Source organism: Alternaria dauci, chromosome 4, assembly GCF_042100115.1.
Source record: "Alternaria dauci strain A2016 chromosome 4, whole genome shotgun sequence".
Taxonomy (NCBI): domain Eukaryota; kingdom Fungi; phylum Ascomycota; class Dothideomycetes; order Pleosporales; family Pleosporaceae; genus Alternaria; species Alternaria dauci.
This window is the reverse complement of record NC_091275.1, coordinates 919,333-942,009: the sequence shown is the minus strand read 5'-3', so window position 1 is coordinate 942,009 and position 22,677 is coordinate 919,333. Positions and strand designations below refer to the sequence as shown.

At 51.5% G+C, this 22,677-nt stretch overlaps 7 protein-coding genes across 7 annotated transcripts; 4 read left to right on the top strand and 3 right to left on the bottom strand.

Annotated features, from left to right (window-relative positions):
- Window positions 1-5,180: 5,180 nt before the first annotated feature.
- Window positions 5,181-5,873, bottom strand: ACET3X_004904 (uncharacterized protein). The gene is made up of 2 exons (XM_069451050.1): window positions 5,469-5,873; window positions 5,181-5,414 (listed from the first exon to the last, which is right to left on the bottom strand). Exons 1-2 carry the CDS (start codon window positions 5,822-5,824, stop codon window positions 5,294-5,296), a joined length of 477 nt encoding a protein of 158 aa, XP_069306948.1. The 5' UTR covers window positions 5,825-5,873; the 3' UTR covers window positions 5,181-5,293.
- A 1,678-nt stretch (window positions 5,874-7,551) lies between these two features.
- Window positions 7,552-11,030, bottom strand: ACET3X_004903 (uncharacterized protein). Its single transcript, XM_069451049.1, has 3 exons — window positions 10,545-11,030; window positions 9,907-10,497; window positions 7,552-9,855 (listed from the first exon to the last, which is right to left on the bottom strand). Exons 1-3 carry the CDS (start codon window positions 10,941-10,943, stop codon window positions 7,720-7,722), a joined length of 3,126 nt encoding a protein of 1,041 aa, XP_069306947.1. The 5' UTR covers window positions 10,944-11,030; the 3' UTR covers window positions 7,552-7,719.
- Window positions 11,031-13,370: 2,340 nt separating this feature from the next.
- On the top strand, window positions 13,371-14,742 carry ACET3X_004902 (uncharacterized protein; the record flags this gene model as incomplete). The annotated part of the gene is made up of 2 exons (XM_069451048.1): window positions 13,371-13,652; window positions 13,702-14,742. 2 exons carry the CDS (start codon window positions 13,371-13,373, stop codon window positions 14,740-14,742), a joined length of 1,323 nt encoding a protein of 440 aa, XP_069306946.1.
- A 181-nt stretch (window positions 14,743-14,923) lies between these two features.
- On the bottom strand, window positions 14,924-15,532 carry ACET3X_004901 (uncharacterized protein; the record flags this gene model as incomplete). Its single annotated transcript, XM_069451047.1, has 4 exons — window positions 14,924-15,111; window positions 15,166-15,253; window positions 15,301-15,390; window positions 15,443-15,532. 4 exons carry the CDS (start codon window positions 15,530-15,532, stop codon window positions 14,924-14,926), a joined length of 456 nt encoding a protein of 151 aa, XP_069306945.1.
- An 829-nt stretch (window positions 15,533-16,361) lies between these two features.
- Window positions 16,362-18,272, top strand: ACET3X_004900 (uncharacterized protein). The gene is made up of 4 exons (XM_069451046.1): window positions 16,362-16,620; window positions 16,700-17,756; window positions 17,805-17,981; window positions 18,030-18,272. Exons 1-4 carry the CDS (start codon window positions 16,553-16,555, stop codon window positions 18,180-18,182), a joined length of 1,455 nt encoding a protein of 484 aa, XP_069306944.1. The 5' UTR covers window positions 16,362-16,552; the 3' UTR covers window positions 18,183-18,272.
- Window positions 18,273-18,596: 324 nt separating this feature from the next.
- ACET3X_004899 (uncharacterized protein) lies at window positions 18,597-20,096 on the top strand. Its single transcript, XM_069451045.1, has 3 exons — window positions 18,597-19,101; window positions 19,155-19,226; window positions 19,277-20,096. Exons 1-3 carry the CDS (start codon window positions 18,874-18,876, stop codon window positions 19,745-19,747), a joined length of 771 nt encoding a protein of 256 aa, XP_069306943.1. The 5' UTR covers window positions 18,597-18,873; the 3' UTR covers window positions 19,748-20,096.
- Window positions 20,097-20,266: 170 nt separating this feature from the next.
- On the top strand, window positions 20,267-22,503 carry ACET3X_004898 (uncharacterized protein). Its single transcript, XM_069451044.1, has 6 exons — window positions 20,267-20,423; window positions 20,476-20,519; window positions 20,601-20,694; window positions 20,749-20,803; window positions 20,870-21,965; window positions 22,016-22,503. The coding sequence occupies exons 1-6, from the start codon at window positions 20,318-20,320 to the stop codon at window positions 22,160-22,162; spliced, it is 1,542 nt and encodes a 513-aa protein (XP_069306942.1). The 5' UTR covers window positions 20,267-20,317; the 3' UTR covers window positions 22,163-22,503.
- The last annotated feature ends 174 nt before the right edge of the window (window positions 22,504-22,677 follow it).

Below are 22,677 nucleotides of genomic sequence, written 5' to 3'. Positions count from 1 at the left end.
TTACAGAGCAAGTGCTGATAGCCTACAGCAACCGCGACTAGCAGCCACGATGATTACTACGACAGCGACGAGCAAGACCTGGTGCTTCCTTCAATTGAAGGCTTTTTCGGGTTGGATATAAAGAGCCAACTTGGCGAAGATTTTGAGACGGAAACTCCTCTAAACACGTCACGATACGCAACCGGAAGCACGGAACCATTCTCGAGTCCCTGTCCACTGGTTCCAGGCGAAGTCTTGTCTGCTAGACTGCTCACTTCTTCGACGACAAGCCGTCATTTCGGGGTATCTAGTACCAAGCAAACGCCACCGGTACGACGAACACTCGACTTTGAAATGGTAGCCGTCCGCAAGACACTGGATGCTGAGGCACAATGTAGCGAGTCCAGCGGCTTTCACTCATTAGTAGCACTCAGGAAACTCGAACGTGACGAACCTCACCATTGGGACGAGGATGAGCGAGAGCTGCTCACCATCTTGTACCGATTCTACGACGACGAGGACGTCAAAACGCTTCCTCGAGTCTTCAATGCAGTAACCAGTCAAGATCTTCGGCACCCGGTTATACGCAATCAGTTCCTAAATCACCTCGTTTTGTACGGTTGCCGTGCATATCCCGAATTCGGTCGTGTGATGGCCATCCCTTTTCACGATCCTCAAGGAAAGTACAAAAATATCCGTATAATTATCGAAGAGACGGCTGCTGAAAACGGTATCAACTTGGTGCGGAGAAAGCTCGATGTTAAACGACAATCTGGTTCAGCCCAATATGCCAAATCACCAACTACGAGAAGATACTGGAAGTGTCTTGTCCGGCGTGCGGTCGAGAGGGAAAGAGCGAGATCTCGTGCACCCTTAGAGCCAGCTAGTCGAGAATTGCCAATACAGACTCCTCCTCTTGGAGGAATTACGCTGGGTACGGGCGTCAATTGCGAAGACGAGAGGTGGTCGGATAGAGAGGACCAAAGCATCCCCAAGTTCAACTCAGCCGAGTCGCTACGACAGATATACAGTATTGGTTTCAGAGCCTACGACAAAAGTTCTTTTACGAAATACTCAGAACAGAACGGTTTCATAAGCTCTAAAGCTCATTGCTGGCCCCGGAATAAGCCTCTGCCTCCTCCTTTGAACCCGGATGGAGAGACAAGACAACACTTCATGATGGACACTCACAATCACTTTTCCATATCGGGTGGAACCTCCCCATACATAACAGTATGCACGAGCCTATTGCAAACCTTGGTCAAGGCATCGAACATGCATAACCCAAGGATCTCTGTTAGTATGCAGAACTCTCTAGAGCTTCAAGATGCGCGATGAATTACTAATCATGCTACAGTTGCTCTCAATCATCCACTTCTGCAAGAGCCGAACAAAGTCTTACATGCTGCCGAGACGCTACGAATGCTAAAGTCTGAGGATCTAGTCCAGTGGGCACGGTACAAAGGACACGCCGGTAACAAGCCACGTCTACGTGCCCTTGTCATATGCTAAAAGAAAATTTCCAGAACGCCTAGTATGGGGATCGATACCATCAGCTGCCATAATCTCGCATTTTTCATTATCAGACCTCCAGGATCTTGCAAACAGTGATCAGAGATGCGCGAATCTCCTCTCCCTCCAAGAATTCCAACCCGGCCGTACAACGAAACATGTCTCAGACAGATTACGGAGTAACGAATGTGTGTTGAGAAAGAATACTGCCCGCAGGATGGCTGCCGTTGCCAGGACATTTGGAATGGACGATGCAAACGTCGAGCTAGTACACATACAGGACTTCGTTGCTCGCTTTGTCGATGGCTGGAAGATCAATCAAGACCCTACCAACGGCGTCGACGCGAAGAACAGGATTGCTGAAGCTTTTGCGACGACGCTTGCTTCAAGAGGTCATCACGCCTCGGACATTATGCAGGCCTTTAGGAACGGAGTGCAGCAGGGCACGCAGACCATCGCTTATTACTCTCGCAAACGCACCCGTTCTAACTGAGAGAGGTCTTCAACGAGCTGTGTCATCACTGAACTGAACACCTCCAAAGATAGAGATGTCCATACGTCATAAACTTTTCGCATCCATTCACAGCAACGGGGAAGAAGGAGTCAAAGTTTTCATCGTGTTTCAGAAGGAGTATCTGGCAAAAGATTATACGAAGAAGATTTTCAGAAGTGTATGAACGATACAGTAGGTATATTGTTGAAGACGTCACGATAAGGTGGAAGAGCTGAGAAGAGTATTACGTGTAAAATGTTCGACAACATACAACAAAATCTAGAATTATTGGGAAAGGACCCAGAAGCATTTGATAATCGTCACTCCTAGATGTGCGCTACTCACCCTGTCTACATTCAAAGCGCCTCGGAACAAAAGAATATGTCTACAATGTCGCGAGCTTAGACGAATGTAAATTCCAGACATGCTACCACAAGAGGGTCAGGATACCGCCGTGCAGATTCCCCTTTGGACGTCTCCCAGACGCCTACCTGCTCACAGGCCTTCTTCCTCTTGCCTCCCCTACAGAGCCATTAGATGACTCCTCGCTCTCATCACCATTCATTCCGACGCGATTTGTCTGCTCTACTTGCACCGCGCGCTCCCGACCAAGGGCATGCTGCATCATCTCCTCCTCTATGTTATCCCTTCTCCGATGTCGTAGACTCCACCGCGCATCTTCCGCCTCCGCTACATCAACACTCCTAGTCTCCTCGTCATTCGAAGCGTTACCTCTCTCCGATAGTGCATTCTGTCTCATAGTCCTCCGTATATCGCTAACAGCGCGACGTCGTCGCAGACTAGCGGCAGATGTCTCATGTGCGTTGTTTCGATAGATTTCAATATTCTCTGATGGCGCTCCGTCCACGTTCGACTCAGGTACTGCCGCAATGCCCGTATCGTCATCGAGGCTGAGACTCGCGACTGAGTTAACTAGGGTAGTCCCATTCAGCGACGCGCTGCGCGATGACCAGGTAGAAGAGTCTGGCGTTGTCAACTCCAGCGCAAGACACTCGCTCGCATCAATCACCTGAGTAGCGGCCCCGTGTCCATTCGCCCTGTTCTTGCCGTTTTGAGGACTGTCTGTACTTCGTCGAAGATAGAATTCATAGCCTTCTCCCTCGCCACGGAGGCGCAAGACAAGGCCTTCGGGTGTGTTCACTACGCTACCCCAATGTTCGATCGCATCATTAAGCTCGGGCATAGAGAGGCGAGGACGAGGGCGGACATCTTCTGCATATGCAGTGACACGCTCTGCAGGTCCGTCGTGGGTGGAGTTGATGTTGTCGTTGATGATGAAGTTTTCTGTATCCTCGCCATTTCTTCTTGGTTCGCTGAGTCTGGCTTCATAGTTTTCGTGGGGGCTACGGGTCATGTCTTGATCAGTATCTGCACTCAGATCCTCCGCTTCGTTACGATATACATGGCCATTTGTAACCCCGTTGGATCTGATCGTGACATAATGCGTTCGATCGGAAAAGTCCAAACGCAAAGCTGCAGTATATCTTGCCAATACATCGGCAATGACGGCTATACTGAGCCCAGGCCGAATGGCATACAGCAAAGGAATCAGAGGTCTGACGATCTCTGATATCTCTTCGTCCACGGTGCTGTTTTCGAGCTGTCCAGGTACGTGATTTGTAGCGGCCGGGGTAGAGCGGAGAGTATAGTCGTTATGGTAATCGTTGGAAGTCGCAGTAGAGGGAGTATGCATAACATTCACACCCGTGTTTGGAGTCTCTTCTACATTCGCATCTGTTGACGCAGCACCTTCCCTATCGGTATCAGCTAATGATCTGGCGTATTGCGCTACGATGGTTGTGATAATTCCAGGCCTGATTCGTGGCCGCGTATTCTCTAAAATCTGCGTGAGTATGTACGTGCGTCGCAACTCTTCGGTATCATTTTGAAAAACTCTTCTTGTGGGATTCTGGCGTGGAAGAAGAGGTGGGAAAGAGGATGGAGAAATTGCAGGTGGAGGGTTGTGCCAGATAGATGGCTGATGGTTTATCGTGATTGTTGGCTGATGTAGAATAGAGAAGGGCGTTTCGGTGTGGTCATATATACGATCTTGTCGCAGAGGTTGAGAAAAGCCGTTCGTTGTGTGAGTCAGAACACCCCGGGTAGTGAAGAGGGCGATGCTGGTCTCGTCAACCAGCATCCTAGCGCGAGTCTCTTCATTTCCATCATGATTTACTGCCTGCGTAAGAATACCTCTCGTATCGTTGGAAGATGGAGATTCATATTCAGGGCTGGGTGGCATTTCCGTGGTGGATGCCATCTCCAGTGCGTCGCCGTCATCTAGGACGGAGCCAGCTCCACCGCGTAAATTTACCAAGGGCACACCCTTTGTGGCGGGCTGATTGAATCGACAGTGTCTTAAACCAAAAACTATCCGATGATCTAGGTCGCGGGTGTGCTGTTCTTCTTCCGACATAACGGTCCAGCTGTCTCTCCGCGTTGATCTCTCACTCCCTATACGACCTCCCTCCTCATGGCTGTCCAGGTGCATCTCGGCCTCGTCGCCGGCTTCGTCTGCCGTCTCACTATTCCTTTGCATTTGACTTGCCATATCTCTGAGGTTGCTCTCCAGTCTCCTCGTCCTTTTCCTCTCGTGAACTACAATTTTTTCTAGATGCCTGATATGTCCAACGATCGCCGGCATGACATCGCAAAATTCCTCGAGTTTCTCCACACGAGCTCTAGTTTCTGGATGCGCCCTTGGGGGCAGGAAGTATGCTGCTAGAGAAAAGATGGAGGAGAGTATGGCGAGGGTAGGGAAGGTAGCAGCTAGTAGAATGATAAAAGTGCCACTGTTCATATGGTATATCTGAGATTACCGTTATTGTTGATGTAGAAAGTGGTATTGAGGAGAGTAGGTACACTGACCAGGGCTTTGGGGAATAAGTCAGTCTAGCGAAGCATATGTATCGTGACATGTTCGGCATGCTGGACCCTTCAAGCGTTTCTAATCTTGAATGTAAGCTACAATTGTTACATATCGTTCTTCATGCGCTAATCTCACATATTTTGACTTACGGGATCAAGCGGATTAAATGAAGTATGTCTCCCATTCACAAGGTAATGCGAAGTTACCCTCATAACTCAAAGTTCGGTTGCAATTGAATCGCGGATATGTAGCTTCTTCATTGTTCATTTTCACTAATCCCTTGAAGATGAATCCGCACAGTGTTCAAGATGAGCAGCCCATCGACAGTCGACGCGTCCAAGTCGACGATTATATTATTTGTGAAGTGGTATAAAACAGTATATACAAATCATGCTCGGCTATCCTTAAGTTGGGGATATTTAACCAGAGGCGGTGATGACCAGAGTGTATTCGCTAACCTGCTGGCAGACAAAGTCGTTGATTCCGTTGCCACCAGCGTGGCAGTACGTTGGGACTACGCCCTCGCCCCAGAAGCCGAAACTGTTCGGGTGTGTTAGCTTACTGTCAAAGAAATCAGATACTTGGGATACGTACGCAAGACCAAGCTCATGGTAGATGCGGACACCGAACGCATCGGTGCCGTTCTCAGCTGGTGTCATGGCGAAGCGGTACTTTGAGTCACCGCAAGTGTCAACCGCACCGCCAAGGACAGGGTAAGGGCCACCAGAGCACTCGAGGTCGGTAGCGTTCTCGCCGGAGAGCTTGAATGACACGGACTGGATGGTACCGTTGTTCTTGCGGAGGGTGTAGTCGCTGATGTCGATGTTCTCGTAGGTGTTTGGGTCAGGAGGGCCACCGCAGTGAGCTGGGTTGGGGCACTCTGGGGTCTGAGGAGCGGGTGCTGCCATGGCGGCGGCACCGAAAAGGGCGGCAAGAGTGAAGAATTGCATGATGGCGGATTTTGAGTCTGTGGGTGGTAATGAGGGTGTTTGAGTTTGGTTGGAATGTGTGCGGTAGGAGTGAGTAAGGATGAAGCCGTACTTATATCTCTGCGAAGATCTTCATAACCATTTCAACGTCACTTGGCCCCAACGCTTGATCAACGTCCATCCAAGCTCATGTATTCGGTCATACCTCGTATTCCACAGTCGGCTTGGGTTGCACGCATGCAATAATGTCGCCTCCCCGGACAGACGTGGGCCGACGTGGGTACAAATCTCCGGGTCTAGCAGCAAGACCCTTGACCACTGGCACTATCGTGCAATGTAAGTGGCAGTGATCGCCAAACGACAAGGTGCGCCCCTCATATGTTGTGGTTGCGCATGTTGTGATGTTATCGCAAATTGATGCTTTGTTCTGCATTTTGGCAATTCATCCGTTTTGGTCGCAACGGCCATGGTGGTATAGTTCGAGTACGACAAGAGCATTCAACCGCTCCTGTGAATAGCCATCATGTTGACGTCGACACGACTTGGCATGAGTAGTTCCAGGAACATCGGCCAGCGATGCCATTTTTGGTGACTGCAAGGCTGCGCAGCCTCAAATCTCGATATGCAGGGAGCCGGAGCCGCACGCCACATCCGCCTACGCCACAGACAGTGATGTAGCGTGGCTGACAGCTGATGTAACGTGGATGTGCCTTCCAATCAATTGGCATGTCAGCCGTGTGTATTTGCGCTCGCAACGGGATCGGATCTTTCGATGCGAGCCAGCAACGGTTATGCCCGACCAAAAATAGCAGCAAACGCGTTGCACCTAGCAACGATATGCATGTCCGCGAAAGAAACACCTCATGCGTTTCGCATTAGGTGGTGCTTGTGGAGCGCATGTTTGTTGAGGCTTTCGATAGTGCGACAAGCCTGCGGGTCCATAATGGAAAATCGGCATGATGTCATTGGGCCCTCTGTGCAAACTCGAATCTTCGGTGTCAATGCCCACGGGAAAGCCACCGAGCATGTGGAAACATACGCGTGGAATGTTCCATTGCTTTGTTGGCAGCCGTTACCACAAATATAGAGTGGAGTGTCTTGCACAACACTTCTGGCGATGTGATCGTTGTCGGAGATGGGATTTTGGGCGGCTGTGAAGATGGCTGAACAAGCGTACCCCTAGTACAAATTCGCGCCTTGCGGAGACGCAGTCTGGTACTGCCGTTTGCAATCGCTACCAAGCAAATTGCACCGTTATTGCGCAACTAAAAGAAAGCTCACTCGGGAGTATGGTCGCCAGTACCAGTGCCTTGCTTGATAACGCTGCTATAGCGCAAGCTTCGAAAAGTAGCGCCGGAACATTCACCGGTGATCGCAATCTCGAATACGATGATAACGCTCCTTCCTCGCAAGAGTCATCGACGTCTTTCAACAGCCTCACGGAAGAATTTCTCTAAGACATTGAGGCATCTCTCTGTGCTAGTCCTGTGGACTCAAGTATCACTTTGAGCGACGTCGAGCTTGACAGTATCAATATAGGGGATATCATTGTCCAGGCTAGTGGCGTAGAGTGGTTGGTTCGGATATGCTTCTGCGATAGCGCTAGCTGTTGTGGAAAGACCGTTGCACGACTGGAGAGTGGGGATAAGAACCTGGTGAGGAAGTCGCAATGGCGAAAACGTGTATATGCGAAAGATCATGTCGAAGATCACGTGGAGGATGTAGAAACAAGATGATTGCTTCGTTCAGTCGTGATGTAATTACTGTTTCCCTAAACAAGAGGGGAATGCCTGAATGCTTGAGAGGGTATATAACATGCTTGTTTTGTACGCCGAACACCATGCATGAAAATCGCTGAAGCAGAAAGATAAGAAAGAAAGCTGGAAAACAGTGAAAGCGTGGCTATCGTCAAACGATCAGTGTCGCCATAGAGTGGATAGCCTCCGCTCTCTCTTGACACCGCGATCTTCCTCATTACGGGGACCACTCCGCGAAAAAGATGCCCTGAGCGCTGTGGGCATCTTGACAATTGATGACGCAGTTGACCCGTTGGATGACACTGTCTTTGATCGTGCTCTTTGTTGTGTCAGAGTAGCTTTGTACTGTTCCCAGTAGCCACTTGGGGTCGCGGTCGTAGATGTGGGAGTTGCTGCACCTTGCTTAGAGGAAGTGTCTATGGTTGATGGAGTAGAAATGCATCGAGGAGGCAGCGAAGGCCTCTTCTCAGAAATAAGAGAACGTGCCTGTTCAGGCGTGAAAGTAGTCTGTGTATCTGGGAAGAGCTTTAGGCTGGATCTTCTAGCCGGCACAGGTGGTGTGGAAACAGCCATGCCAATCATTGCATCGCTGTTCAAGTTCTCATGGACATCATAAGTGCCTTGGGGCTGGCTTTTTTCGAAGCCAAACTCGAAATCGCGCTGTGGAGAATGTTGTCGCAATAGGGGGTGTATTTGGCTTTCTGGCAGGGCTGGTGCTGTGGCTCTGGGTGTCTCGAAAGACACAAGCCCGCCTAGAAGCCCACTTTCCTCTGCGGGGCTAGCCTTATGAACGGGAACTTCTCCAGATGCACTTGACTTGGATGAGGCGGCACTTGCAGCACCTTCACTCCACAGTGAGCTTGCTGTAGAGCTTGTACTATCTGATCGGCTAGGTAGCTCCCCAATACCTGCTGAGAAAGTCGGAAATGTAGCACGTTCAAGCTGAAGGGAATCAAGTAGAGGCGTACGGGGGCGAGTGGCCGTGCTACCTGTAGAAGTTTGCCTACTGCGGGAAACAGAAGGTGTCCGTGATCTGAGCCATGAGGTATCGAGACTGGCTCCGCTCTCGGCGGTGGGTGTGACCGAGTGCTCCGAATAAACAGATTCTGAGTAAGTAGATGACACCTGACGAGAACTAGCTTGTGAGACTGGCGCCGTGTCTTTTGATCGATCCACACATTCTTGAGTGATGCCAGCAGACTTCCGTATAGGCGTGGAGAGGCTGTTTCTTCGTGAGCTCCGAGCTGACAATGATCGCCGTGCGAAAGAGCGAACAGAGGATGAGCGAAGGGGCTGAGATATCTTAAGCGGCGCAACTTCCATGGACTCACGCCGACTCAGATTTCGCGGCGTGAAGTAATCTTCCCTCTGACAGTCGGGCTCTATCGAGTATGGGCTGCTTTGAGATCCCTCAAGATGGTCATCGATAGCCAATGGTGTGGCCAATGGTGTGGCCAAAGGCGTCGAAGTGCCGCTGTTGATAATCGAGGTAATGGGCTTCGCAACGTAGCACAAAGCGTAGTCTGGGCTTTCCGAGTCGCGAACTTCTTTTGGTGCACAAAGAGCGGACACAAGGTATTGCAGCGTCCCGTAGATCACAAGCCATCTTACTTTACGCGCGTCTGTCGATGATATCTTTCCCTCGCGTTGACTAGCATTAATAGCATGTGCCTTCTCGAAGTGAATGTAGGCCTGGACAATGCTAGATTCCATCGCGCTCGAATCCAGTGTATTCGTTGCCGCTGCCAAGGCCCCATGCATAGTATCTTGCAGGTGTGACTTGTTGTGTTGCGATGCCAGGATTAGCTGCCTTAAAGCTTTCTGCGAATTCGTTTTCTGAGAATTTGTTCTCTTCGGTGACGATGCGTGTATTGGTAGGAGGGGTAGAGGATGCGGCTGGGACTTGAAACCATGTCGTTGGTCGAAGGTCATAACATTCTGTAAGACGCAGATGCCGCCGCTGGCTGGTCTTTGGGATGAAATATCGACGGATGACTCGGTGTCTACTAGATAGTCGTAAAGATTTTGGAAGTCGTAATACATTGACTTGTAAAGCGCTTTAGGAAAGATGGCGCCCTGTGGTGGTGGCCAATAACCGAACTTGCCAACGTAGAAAGTATGCAAGAAACGACGAAAGCGATCAAGATGGCTCCTTGCGCCATCTGTCAGTCCAAGATAAGTTGGTGAGAGATCGTCTTGCAGGAATCTGCTCAGTGCGATAGACACGCGGCCGAGGTGGCCGTCGACTTCGAGATGAGCTCGGGTGATTAATGCTTTAGTGAGCTTCGAAGTCAGCTATAAGTATGTGTTAGTAAGTCTTCCTCAATCAAGCGATGAGATTCATACCGCATATTCCGGGCTAAGCGCAAGACTTTCACTCATGCCAACACAGTGGGCGAAAGCATCAACCCAGATGTCTCGAAGCTTATAGTGTTCTGCGTAGAATAGGCTTGCAAGGGCATAGTCTGTGCACTCTACCAAATCTCGGTATCCCTGGTTCTCTGCGTAGTCAAGGAAGTCTTGATGGTTGTTCGCATAGCTTGGTCGGAAGTACTGCAACCGTTCTTGGAGGTCTACGAATGCCTGGCCCATATGATCGCCGACTAGTGGCTTACCTAGCAAGAACGCGAAGAAGTTGCGAGTGGTGATGTGCTGTCTGAACGAGTCCTGGAATGAATCTTCTGAAGCGGGGATGAAGAGCTCGACGACGCTGGATTCCTGATCGGTGTTGTTGAGAGAGCTGGGCATCCGCCTCAAACGTTGGGAGGCGGATCCTAGTGCAGGTGCGATTTGAGCGTCGCATAAATTCAACATGGCGTCACACTTCTTTTGTCGTAACAGTCTGAAGGGGACGCATAAGGACGGACCACGACGCGAGGCCCCTTTCGCGTGTAGGTGGACGAAACAGTCTCCCCCCTCATACCACAGCTCGGGATCCTTTCGCACTGTTAGCTTGGCCTTGACGATGAAGTGCTCGAACATACCCTGCGCAGTCCATGGTCCCAGTCGCTCACAGTACGGGTCAAGCCTACCCATCGTTGTACTTTGGTTGGATGCATCGGCTTTGGTGTCGTCGCAAGGCAAGTGACAGACCTTGGTCGCGTCTCGATGGTCTTGAGGAGTCTCTTGTCGGCACTGGTCCTAGGTAATGTAGAGGCAACGCGATCGTCTATCGCTAAGCTATGACGTCTTGTTGTAGGTAGGCTGGTGTGGTGAGATAGTGTAGATCCGCTTGTCGGTGCCGCGGAGACTACGTGATTCGAGGTCCTAGGGCCACCAGTGCAAAGGCTACGAGAAGTGAACGACGTGCGCGTGGGGATCAGTTGTTGATGAAGCTCCTGCCCAAGGCTAATGTGACAAGACGGGTTGTTTTCCGAAGCCATGCTGATCTAAATAAGAGTGTGCATGAGTACCGCAGAATAAGAAGCTCATGGAGCACAGGCAGGGATGCCTGGTCTGCCGGGTTGGAATCGAAACTAAGCAGACATCTGTCGCGGTGGGACGTGGGACAAAGCAACTATTGTATGTAGCTCGACAGACCCTTGCTGCGCCTTCACCCATCTCGACAGCTAGGACGACGCAGTTCGGCCCATGATGGCCTCTTTTGGTTGGTGAGGCTGCGTCTGGCGCACCCGGTAGGACGAAATAGTGAGACGATCTTGCCTATATTGGTAGTCGGCAGTCAGTGGCTTGCGCGGGCTAGGTCTGTAGCGCCAGTTGTCTAGCTCTCGGGGATTCGTTCTACGATCCAGATCGTGCAGTCATGGTGATGAGCTGTGTTCGAGACCAAGGAATTTGCATTCAGTCCTCAGCCGCAGGGTGCCAACACTCAGAGCTGAAGCTGCATCCCAACCTAGAGCCCGCAAGCCTCAGTACGGCAAAGCACATGCGGGGAAATAACCACTCTGGGGATTCGAGAAGATTGCAGGGTATGTAAGGCGGCATCTGGGCGTCTCCGGGCTTTTTTTTTCTTAAGCGATCCCGCCAGCTGAGGGTGTCGTCGCTCTGGAGTATCGCGAAGACAGCTCACCCATCGCCGACCGACTCGTCACAGCGATGCGCAAACATGATGCGTAATGTCGGAGGGTGTGGGGATCAGATATCGCGTCCGACATCGACGAGGGTGCGGTTCATGCTATCCTGCAGAGACCGACGAATCGCACGACTCTTTCCAAGAGGTTGGGGTGGGAACGCCGTGGCGTCCGCCATGATCGCCGTCCAAGGGTGCTCGGCTCTCCTCATTGCGCTCGCATCATCATACTGCACATCCATACATCACCAAAACTCGGCCCACAAGCCTTCTGTTCCAACAGCTGCTCGCCTATCGATCTGCTGCGATAGTTCAATTCTGATGGTTTTACAGGTGCTCAGGTAGCCCAATGTCGACATATGCTTGCGAACCCAAACCCGCTAAACCCCATACACCACTTTCGATCGCCCATTAAGGGCTGACATGCTCTTCTTGCTATGCAACGAGCGTCCTGCACTTTTGCGAGAGACAAGCAAACTTTGGATCATCTGCCGCTGATTGCGAAACAGAGCACCTAGAGCACGGCATCGACATATGCTGGCGTCCTGGTCATCTTGGCTCATCACGCTGACTACGGTGCCACCTCCGGGTACAATATCTAAACCTCAAGCTCCAGACTACTGCAAGCACGCGTTGGTTGACGCCTTCACGCCGTCCCGACCGCACCGCGTGCGGCAACGACACCCGGGCCTCTGCGGTAGTTTTGACGCCATGCAATGCCGTACAAGGCATATTGCTGCTTGAATGTCCTTGAGTATCTCAAGATTCACAAGCACTGTGCCTACATTTAATGTCTTGCGGTATTTCTGTAGCTAGACAATGGATTGATTTCAGTGTGCAGGACTCAGGCAATACAAAAAGCAGCACGCACAGAATCTGCACCCAGACAATTCTCCGAAGTCGAGCTATGGACTGACATCCGAATAATCGATGACAGTAACACCAGACAGGGAATGCAGGTAACCCCCGACTGCATACACGACTGCATCCGCGCGTCCTTTCGGTCTCCACATGTCAGCATACCGCGTCCAAGGATGCGACGCGTTCTTGATGGAACGCGCCGCACCACACTGGCGCGTTGTGAGCAGGGACCTCAAACCTTCTATGACAACGCTCTGAGGATATCATTTCAGGCTGTAGGTCGTTTCGTTTTTCGTGTCTTGCGACTATGGAATTATATTTTCACCAACACTGAGTGCAACAGCATTAGGCAGCTTCTCGTACATTCGCGGAGCCTCCAAGGCATTCGTTTCCCCTCACATGACAATGAGACGTGCTTCAAGGAGTGTAAGCTCAGCGGTCGCAACACTTTGCTGCACTTCGCGTCTGTGTCTGAGACTGTGGGCTTCCTCACGGGTTATTTTCATCTCAATGCCATCCCCACCACTCTCTTTGTCTGCTTGAGGCAAGCCCGACTTTCTGTTCGTATTCTTCAAATTTTCCTTTCGAACATCGCTTCTGCATCCCGCGTCATGTTTCTCCACGAATTTCAACCTTGGAATCATCCGCACATTTTCGGTAGCCTTCCAAAGGTTGTGCTTTCCCTTCAAACCACCTAAACAGGAAACTGCGCTAGTGTGTTGCGCAAATTTGACCAATCAATACCGAACAAATCACGCTCACGTTCACGCTCACCCCGATTTCACTCCACTTCAGTCAGTCTGCGCGCACTTCGAGCTTATCGACGTTATAATATCCCAGGTTGTGACAATCACCACTCTGCCTTGATCGCAACAAGTCAACTCCCACCATTAACATCGGATTCGTCATCAGCACAAACATGAGTACCAGCAGCGAGGCGAGCATGACTTCAAACACCGACAGTGACGACACAAGCGACAGCCCGCAGCAGTATTCCGGCACGCAAGCTACAAATGATGGCGAGAATGCTGGCGAGCAAACAAAGACAAACACACCGGGGTGCGACAGCGCTCATGTTGAAAACAAAACATCTGAAATAGAGCCAGAAAACAAGGACATGATCAATAGCGCGATTGCGACGTACAAGAAAAGGATTGGCCCTGACGATGGCGAAGTGGATGAGTCCGCTCCAGCAGTCGAGGTAAGGATGGGTTGTCCTGTGCTTTGGTGTCTGATTAACGTAATAGCAGGCTCAGCGGAACTGCGCGGAAAAGGTCGTCGGCTCCATGAGCAACGTCGAAAAGGCCATGCTTCAGCTTTACGATTATACCAAGGTTCAGAATGATAGCAAGAAGCCGCTCTACAAATGGGCTACATTTGGTGGCTATAGCTCGGTAGACGCTGCGCTCTTTGACCTTAATGAAAAGGCCACCGAGTTTGAGGAAGCTCATCATTTACCCGCCGCTAATGTTAAGCCATTGCTCAGCAGAGCCACTCAGATCTCCCTGGCTGTCAGTCAGATGGCTGTGTTCAGTATGGGCGTGATGGGGGAGAAAGTTACCAGCTGTATCGACGAGGTTGAGGAGTCGGATCTCAGCGCCGAGGGTAAAGAGAAAGCCAAGGCGCTCATTACGAAAGAGCTCAAGAAGCTTCTCAAGACTTGCGCCAAAGCAACAGATCGAGTCTATGTGACACTGGACCTACTTCGGAGCTCGTTGCACGTGGAGGAGTCGTCCCAGAAACTTGATATCTCCATCATCAAGGACTTGATCGCAGAAAGCGCCCCGCGCGATAGCTGGTTATGGAGCACGACCAAAGCCGTACTGCAAACAATGGCGAGTGCCGCTATTGTTATCGCAGCGGTGCAACTGTACAGTACAAGCGGCTTCGACCTGGCACTGCGGCCCAACCGTTCCGACATGCACTCTCAGATCGTCTCTCTCGTCCAGCGTGCTCACACCGTGACCAACCTCACAGGCGAGATTTATTCCATCAAGCTTGAGGACCTGGATCAGCGTTTCAAGGAACTCGAAGCCGCCTCTGAATCTCACGGTCTCCGACTTGACAACCTCGTTGAAGCACTCGGGGTTCCCAACGCAAACGGTACTTACTATTCATCAATGCCAAATTCCGACTGCGAAGCTCCTAGAGATATCCCGACGGTCTCTGCAGACGCTGATCGCCAGATTCAACGACTGCGTAGCGAGCTGGCGACTATGCGCAAGAACATCCATCGCATGGACATTCGCCTTATGAAACGTCTCGATAAGCTCGACCGACAGGGTCTGTAGGGAGACACGGGCGATTCTGCTTTTAGCCGATGGTAATGAACCTCTCGGTATGATGGGGATGAGCGCTCACGTTTCTCGATAATGCGGAGTTCTTCTGATATTTAAATCAAAGGGAATGGGCGGATGGAAGGCCATGGGGCGTTTAGTGTACCGTACAGCAAATGCTATGTCTTCCCTAAGCTCATTTGCAATCCTCGCAGACAGTTCCATCTGGATTTCTCTTGACTACTGCACCCTCGTTTGTCTGGCCCTGTTCTTGCTTCGTATCTTCAGTCTTCTCTTCCTTCTTCTTGCCATGCTTATCCGAATGCCCCAGATCCCGGTTAGGATCTATGTGATCTCGTACCAGCTGCTTTAGTACTTTCGTCTCTGCGACATGTAAGCCACTCGTTTTGCCCACCTTTTTATTCATGAGATACAAACCTGGAAAGCCTCCTTTTGCCTTTCTGTCCCAAAGCAGCACTTTCTTTGCCTCAACCGTCTGGCCTTCCTCAGATGGTGGCACGTACGTCTGTCAAAAATGAGCAGAGATCAAGCCAGACTTTTGTTCAAACAGACCAGGTCAACAGTGAAGAGGCCACCCGTCGCAGGTACCAGCGCAATCTCTCCAATCTGCAGTCCAAACGTTGATAAAAGTTCTTGGCCGAACTGGTCACTCGTTAGTCGATGTCGTGCTAGCGAAAGGTGTGGAGAAAGATACATAGGCTGCTCGCAGCATCCATTTGCATTGCGTGCAATACGTTATTGCGATGCGCGGCAGAGCGACCGGAGCGGTTTGTGTTGATGCCATGATTTGAGTCTGAGGTGTGTGTATGCTGGGTTGCTCGTGCCGTTTCCCAATGGGTAAGAGGAAGGCGTGAAGCGTCGCTTATCGATAATCTGCCTGTGGCGTCATCGCGTGGCGTACTTGTTGACGGTATCCGCCACTGCTTTACTGCCTGGAGGGGTTGATTTTAGAGGTCAATCCTGATCGTGCGGAGACGTTAAGCCTCCATGCTTGTCGAATGGGGAAGTGTCGCTGTAATGTTTGTTGTGTTGTGGCGCAGACTAGCCAGGTCTAGGGCAGGGCGAAGATGTTCACGTCAACAAGTTATCTAATGCCTCAACTTACGGAAACATGTCTGAGGCATGAGAAGGAAATGCTAATGTACCTGGAGGGCCTGGCTGATGTACAGAGAGAAGAGCAATTCATCCAGGGAAATGTACTTGAAGCATACATGAAATCGAGATGTCAGTGGCAACGGAGTTCATCAGTCTGTCGTCTCCCGTACACACTGTTTGACCAATCGTGTCCCTAGGGCTAAGCGTGAAGGACTAGCGGTCTGCCGAACAGCAGTGTTTCCCTGGGAATCACGTTGTAGCCACGAATGCGGATGTGCATGTGCTTGGCTCGTGAAGTGAACAGCTTGGTTTCCAGGCACAAAGACTGGCTGGCGATGTGAGGGTGACTGTTTTTTACCGTCGTGTTTTGCACCAATCGCAACAGAGTCATCCGGTACGCAGGAACGAAGATGCAGGTTTCGGTGTTCTCGGTGTTTCTCATCCCTGATCCGAGGGGGAGGTGCAGAAACGCGGGCTGCTTAGGCCGTGCGCTACAGGGTCCAATTGTTGCAATTTGCGGAGACGCTCCCAGTCTTCACACTTCTCGCGCCCAAAAGACAGTGCAACCTGTCAGAGAAGTCGTGGTACTCCCTATTCTCTCAATCCTGTCCTCTGTCGCCGAATTGGCCCGCGTCCTGCGATTATAGCACCGGCATCAAACGATCTGTCAACATCCCCTCTATCCAAGACTCCTTAAATCTGGCCCATCATGCCTAGCCCTCTGAGCATGCTCTACTACGTGGTTCACCCCAACGAACTGCGCTCTATCATCCAATGGTAAGTGACGGCGCCATCGCAAACTCTGTGTGTGCACCCAAAGTTTGCGCAGACCGGAACACGGCTAATGCTTGGCTAGGAAAGTGTGGCATAACGCAGTACACGAGCGCGACGAATCGAAAGAATGCGAGTCCCTGAAACGATGCTTCCACTTCCTCAACAAGACCAGCCGCAGTTTCGCTGCCGTCATTCTTGAGCTCCACCCCGAGCTTCTCGTGCCCGTCACACTCTTCTACCTAGTCCTGCGCGGGTTGGATACCATTGAGGATGACATGACGATACCTATGGAGAAGAAGGAGCCTATACTGCGCAACTTTCAGGACATCTTGGACAAGGATGGATGGAACTTCACAGAGAACGGCCCGAACGAGAAGGACAGGCAACTGTTGGTCGAGTTCAACGTAGTCATTGAGGAGTTCAAGAAGATCAAGCCCGTCTACCAGGACATCATCAAGGACATTACCAAGCGCATGGGCAACGGCATGGCAGACTACGCGAACAATGCTGAGTTCAACGCTGGCGTCAACACCATCAAGGACTACGAGCTGTACTGCCATTACGTTGCTGGTCTGGTAGGCGAGGGTTGCACACGTCTGTTTGTTGAGGCTGGCTTGGCAAACGCTGCGCTGCTGAAGAGGTCGGAGCTGATGGAGTCCATGGGCCAGTTCCTCCAGCAAGTCAACATTACCCGTGACATCAAGGAGGATATCGACGATGGACGGCGATTCTGGCCTAGAGAGATCTGGTCAAAACACGTCAACGAGTTTGAAGATCTCTTCAAGCCCGAAAACAAGCAGAAGGCCTTGAACTGCAGTTCAGAGATGATCCTCACTGCGCTGACCCGGGCAGACGACTGCTTGTACTACCTCGCCGGCCTCCGCGAGCAGAGCGTGTTCAACTTCTGCGCTATCCCGCAAACCATGGCCATTGCGACGCTCGAGACTTGCTTCCAGAACTATGCTCTTTTCCAGAAGAACGTCAAGATCACCAAGGGTGAGGCGTGCCAGCTGATGGTTGAGTCGACACAAAATCTGCAGCTTGTCTGCGAAGTCTTCCGGCGATACGCTCGCAAGATTGCGAAGAAGAACGACCCCCACGATCCCAACTTCCTCAAGATCAGCATCACCCTCGGAAGAGTGAGTCACAATAGGTCCTGTTCAAACTATTATTGCTAACCGTCTTAGATTGAGCAATTCATCGAGTCAATATTCCCGTCGCAACAACCGCCGGTAGACAAGAAGGCACCTGCCACCATCGAGGAGGCGGAGCGGAAACGGAAAGAAGACTCCGAGGCCAACTGGGACTTGGTTTACATTGTCGCTGCTGTGGTCGGTACAGTTCTCGTCATTACGTTTATTATGGTATGTATCGCAACTACGCTCCCCACAGCAACCGCTAACAACGTTCAGCTCTTCGTCGCCTGGCTCGCGGGTGCTCGCTTCGACATTGCCTACAGTCAATTCAAGTTGGAATTTGGCAAGTTGATGGGCGTAATGGGACTCGACAAGACACCCGAGGTGGTCACCGAAGTCCACGAGACTCTGAACAAGAGCGAGCTATGAGCGTCTCATGTCTATATGTATTATGCAGGCAATCTTGAGCCATTTGGGAAACTGGGCATATAACAATTACTAATGTATACTTTTCGCGCCATGTTGAGGCACGATTGCGATGCGAGCGTGATGTTTGTAGCACGGATGTCAAATTCCGACTCTGCTCTCTCATAGCGGAAGTTGGGCCGTAGATGTGCTTATATTGAAACGCGTTTTGCTCGGCGACGAGGCTGCTATGGGGGAAGTTTGTTATGGGCTTACTCTGAAGCAGTAACGTGGACACACACAAAAAGTAGCTAGCTGTAAAGTCCGTTTGACCATGACATCAACCGGTTGCTTCTTTATGCTCTCCGTGTTACAGTGTGAAACGGGATCTAGCGCGAGGTACGTGCCAAGCAAGCCTAAGGGTCCCACGAATTGCCTTGCGACTGCACGCATATTCTTTCCCCGACAGACACGCCCGCCGCAAACAGTCACCTCTTACTCGACCTTTCCCTTGCCCGAAGCAACAAAGGCAGCGCAACCCCGCGACTCCTCCCGTAAAATCGCCTGGTGCGATTGCGACAAGCCCCGCCCTCACCTTATCCCGCCCACCACCAACCGCCAAATTACCACTCGACTGCAACCATCGCTTGCAGTCCCTCTTTTTACCACGTTCCACCCCTTGCCCAATCCACAACACCCCACAAGCACATCAGCCATGGCCGAAGTTGCATCAGCACCGCAGCCCAACCAGCAGGTTCCGCTCGACACAATCCCCATCTCGCCAACTGAGAACTCCGGCGAGGGCGAGGAACAGTCTTCCACCAACAACTCCGCAGGCGAGGGCGAGATCCGCACCGTCTTCCACGACCCCGAGAACTTCAACGTCAAGCACCCACTCATGAACACATGGACGCTGTGGTTCACCAAGCCCCCGAGCGGCAAGGTACGATATTGCCTCGTCTTGGCCGCTGCTTGCTCCATGCTAACAAACCGCAGGGCGACAACTGGGCCGAGCTGCTCAAGGAGGTCATCTCATTTGACTCGGTTGAGGAGTTTTGGGGCATCTACGTAAGTCGTACTCCGGTCGCAGCAACAGGCAAAGCTGACATGGCACACAGAACAACATTACTCCTACATCCGACCTCGCACTCAAGTCCGACTACCATCTCTTCAAGAAGGGCGTACGACCCGAATGGGAAGACGCGCAGAACAAGCACGGAGGCAAGTGGGCCTTCCAGTTCAAGGACAAGAAGGTCATCAACATCGATGCGCTCTGGCTCCACGTTATGCTCGCTGCCATCGGAGAGAACCTCGAGGACGAGGACGACAATGAAGTCATGGGTGTCGTCGTCAACGTTAGGCGAGGCTTCTACCGTATCGGTCTGTGGACCCGTACAGTCGGCCGCGCCATCCCTGGCGACGCTGGAAAGGGCAGGTCCCAGGAGAAGGGCAAGGAGGTTTTGATGAAGATTGGCAGGCGCTTCAAACAGGCGCTTCAGCTCAAGGAGAACGAGGTTGTCGAGTTCTCTGGTCACACTGATGCTGCCAACGCCGGTAGCACCCGTGCGAAGGCCAAGTTCAGCGTCTAAAAAAAAGCCCCGGCACACTTCCGAGTCTGCAACACCATGTTTGCTTTTTGCAACATCCCCCATCGTCCTCGGACACACGGCGCACTCCACCCTCGACTGCGTTTTCTCGATTTATCTCCGGCTTGGTCTAAAAGTATCCCACTTTAACGGTTCACGATACACGGACTGAAATTCTAGCATGGCGTCTGCATGGGGCGGCGAAGGGTGGTATTGGGTTCTTCAAATGAATCATATGGCCATGGCGGGTATACCTCGAACGGGTGGGGTTCTGAGCTTATGTAGACCAGCTCTCTTATCTAGCATATCTATGAAGGAGAGTATATGGACTTGACAACTCAATAAATCTTCCTTCGCATCTTGTAAGCCACTTGTAATATTCACTTGCCCAGTATGGTTCACCCCACGTGTGTGATCAACTGTCAAGGGTGTTTAGATGTTTTTAGTGTGGTGACGTCGGCTGTGGCGGTGCAGCATTTTCACAGGCACGTGTAGCCTGCTGCCGACGCGCGCCCAACGCATCCGCTCTTGATCGTTTCCACCACACACCCCAAGTCCTACACATTTGCAACTATGGTCGTAGAAACCGCATACTACGACGCCCTTGGCGTACCGCCCACGGCGACAGAGCTCGAAATCAAGAAGGCGTATCGCAAGCTCGCCATCAAACTGCATCCCGGTACATTGCGCAACAACCTACACGAAATAATCAAGGCCTAATTTGGACGTAGACAAGAACCCTGGCGATGAAACAGCACACGCAAAGTTCCAACAAGTATGTTTATTGCCCACGAGTAGAGCACATGGCGATCCTGCTCGATTCTTCACAAGGACTGCGGGGCTGACGCGGAAACAGATTGGCGAAGCGTACCAAATACTCAGCGACGAACAGCTGCGCGCAGCATACGACAAATATGGCAAAGAGGGTGCGATGCCTAGCAGCGGATTCGGTATGGATATATACGCGGTGTAATCGTGGTTGCAGAACGCTGACAGAGGCACAGAGGACCCATCCGAGTTCTTCACCATGATCTTTGGTGGAGAGGCCTTCGTGGACTGGTAGGACGACTCCACGGCTCACTGCAGCAATGTCTGTACTTGGAACAGAGAAGCTGACACGCATAGGATCGGCGAGATCTCGTTGATGAAGGACTTGACCAAGACCATGGAGATCTCCCAGCGTGAGATGGAGGAAGAAGCAGCCGCTCAAGCAGAGGCCGAAAAGGTGGAGGCCGAAAAGACTCATGCGACTGCCACAGCCGGTGCGACTCCGGCTGCCGGCACCACAGGGACCACAGCCCCAAGTGCTGCTGCTCAGGCCAAGGAAGCCGAAGCAGCAGCGGAGCGCGTGGGAGCACACTCAGCAGATGCACCACCACCAGTGTACGCCGAGGCGCCTCCAGCCTATGCTGAGAACACTGCCGAATCGTCTACCGCACCGAGAGCAGCATCGCCCCCATCCCGAACGAGCACGCCCCAATCACGGGGTATCCCAATTCGCGCAGCCATCATGGACAAATCGGAGGAACAGGCACGCATGGAGGCAGAGGGTATGACGGATGCGGAGAAAGAGCTACGGGAGAAGCAGAAGAAGAAGGCCGGACTCACCAAGGAGCAGCGGGAAGAGCTTGCGGCATACGAGATGGAACGCAAGAAGATCCGTGACGAACGTGTTGCCAATCTTGCCAAGAAGCTCATCGACCGTATCTCAGTGTGGACCGAAACCGACAAGGCGAACGACGTTACCGCAGCCTTCAAGGAGAAGATTCATCTGGAGATTGAAAACCTCAAGATGGAGTCCTTCGGCCTCGAGATCCTCCACGCCATCGGTGCCACATACATCATGAAAGCCTCTTCATTCCTCAAGTCGCAGAAGTTCCTCGGTATCTCAGGCTTCTTCTCCCGTATCAAGGACAAGGGCACGCTCGTCAAGGACACCTGGTCCACCATGTCTGCTGCGATAGACGCGCAGCTTACCATGGAGGAGATGGCCAAGCTAGAGGAACAGGGCGGAGAGGCCTGGACAGACGAGAAGAAGGCCGAATACGAGAAGCGTGTTACTGGCAAGATTCTCGCCGCGGCCTGGAGAGGCAGCAAATTCGAAATTCAGAGCGTACTTAGGGATGTATGCGACTCCGTTCTCAACGACAAGAAGGTCAAGCTGGAGAAGCGAGTGGAACGCGCACACGCGCTGATGATCATCGGCGAGATGTTCCAGAAGGTATGCTCATTGTCTCACACATGGATAACATGGATGCTAACCAGATATAGGCTGAGCGCGATCCCGAAGAAGAAGGCGACTTCATGGCATTCGAACAGCTCATGGCTGAAGCCGCAGCTAAAAAGGACGCAAAGGCAGAAAAGCATCACCACCATCACGACAAGAAGGAAAAGGAAAAGAAGAAGGAAAAGGCATGAGACTGAGTAATCATCTGTCTGTAGTCTTTTCCCACTCTTTGCATAACACCCTCTCCTCCTTTTCTCGTTTCGTGATATCCATAGATTCTTTTCTTTACAGGTTGGCCTGCGCACTAGTAAAGTTCGCAATGGCCCGTTTGAAGATACAGCATGTTGGAGGTAGTTAGTATGGGCGTGGATGGAATGGAATTAAAGAGTGGATTTGGAATGACCATGTAGCGAGCTTTATGGGTCACATTTGAAGATTTACGTGTTATTCGGCTCATGTGCCGTGAAAATGCTGATTTGGAAAAGTGACGGTAAAGATGTTTGTGATTCGAGACATGATTCATTAATGAGCACGCGCTGTATCTATTTTGGTCAATGTATTTGTCGTAACTGACTGTCTGTGGTGCGAGGGAGCCAAGTTTCTCCAAATGTCGGTGCTACTTTAAATCTGGTTGGACACACGGGGTGTGTTCTAGATACACGTGCTACAGTAGGCGGAGGGTTTGTCCCCATTCGTTGTTTTTATT

Excerpts from the sequence above, each read along its gene's own strand:
- ACET3X_004904 (XM_069451050.1), bottom strand. The coding sequence starts at position 5,824 with ATGCAATTCTTCACTCTTGCCGCCCTTTTCGGTGCCGCCGCCATGGCA. Across the intron at positions 5,415-5,468 it reads TACCATGAGCTTGGTCTTGC|TTTCGGCTTCTGGGGCGAGG; the intron begins GTACGTATCCCA and ends ACACCCGAACAG.
- ACET3X_004903 (XM_069451049.1), bottom strand. The coding sequence starts at position 10,943 with ATGGCTTCGGAAAACAACCCGTCTTGTCACATTAGCCTTGGGCAGGAG. Across the intron at positions 10,498-10,544 it reads GGGACCATGGACTGCGCAGG|GATCCCGAGCTGTGGTATGA; the intron begins GTATGTTCGAGC and ends ACAGTGCGAAAG. Across the intron at positions 9,856-9,906 it reads CGCTTAGCCCGGAATATGCG|CTGACTTCGAAGCTCACTAA; the intron begins GTATGAATCTCA and ends ACATACTTATAG.
- ACET3X_004900 (XM_069451046.1), top strand. The coding sequence starts at position 16,553 with ATGCCTAGCCCTCTGAGCATGCTCTACTACGTGGTTCACCCCAACGAA. Across the intron at positions 16,621-16,699 it reads CTGCGCTCTATCATCCAATG|GAAAGTGTGGCATAACGCAG; the intron begins GTAAGTGACGGC and ends ATGCTTGGCTAG. Across the intron at positions 17,982-18,029 it reads TCGTCATTACGTTTATTATG|CTCTTCGTCGCCTGGCTCGC; the intron begins GTATGTATCGCA and ends AACAACGTTCAG.
- ACET3X_004899 (XM_069451045.1), top strand. The coding sequence starts at position 18,874 with ATGGCCGAAGTTGCATCAGCACCGCAGCCCAACCAGCAGGTTCCGCTC. Across the intron at positions 19,102-19,154 it reads CCAAGCCCCCGAGCGGCAAG|GGCGACAACTGGGCCGAGCT; the intron begins GTACGATATTGC and ends AACAAACCGCAG. Across the intron at positions 19,227-19,276 it reads AGGAGTTTTGGGGCATCTAC|AACAACATTACTCCTACATC; the intron begins GTAAGTCGTACT and ends CATGGCACACAG.
- ACET3X_004898 (XM_069451044.1), top strand. The coding sequence starts at position 20,318 with ATGGTCGTAGAAACCGCATACTACGACGCCCTTGGCGTACCGCCCACG. Across the intron at positions 20,520-20,600 it reads CACACGCAAAGTTCCAACAA|ATTGGCGAAGCGTACCAAAT; the intron begins GTATGTTTATTG and ends ACGCGGAAACAG. Across the intron at positions 20,695-20,748 it reads GATGCCTAGCAGCGGATTCG|AGGACCCATCCGAGTTCTTC; the intron begins GTATGGATATAT and ends ACAGAGGCACAG.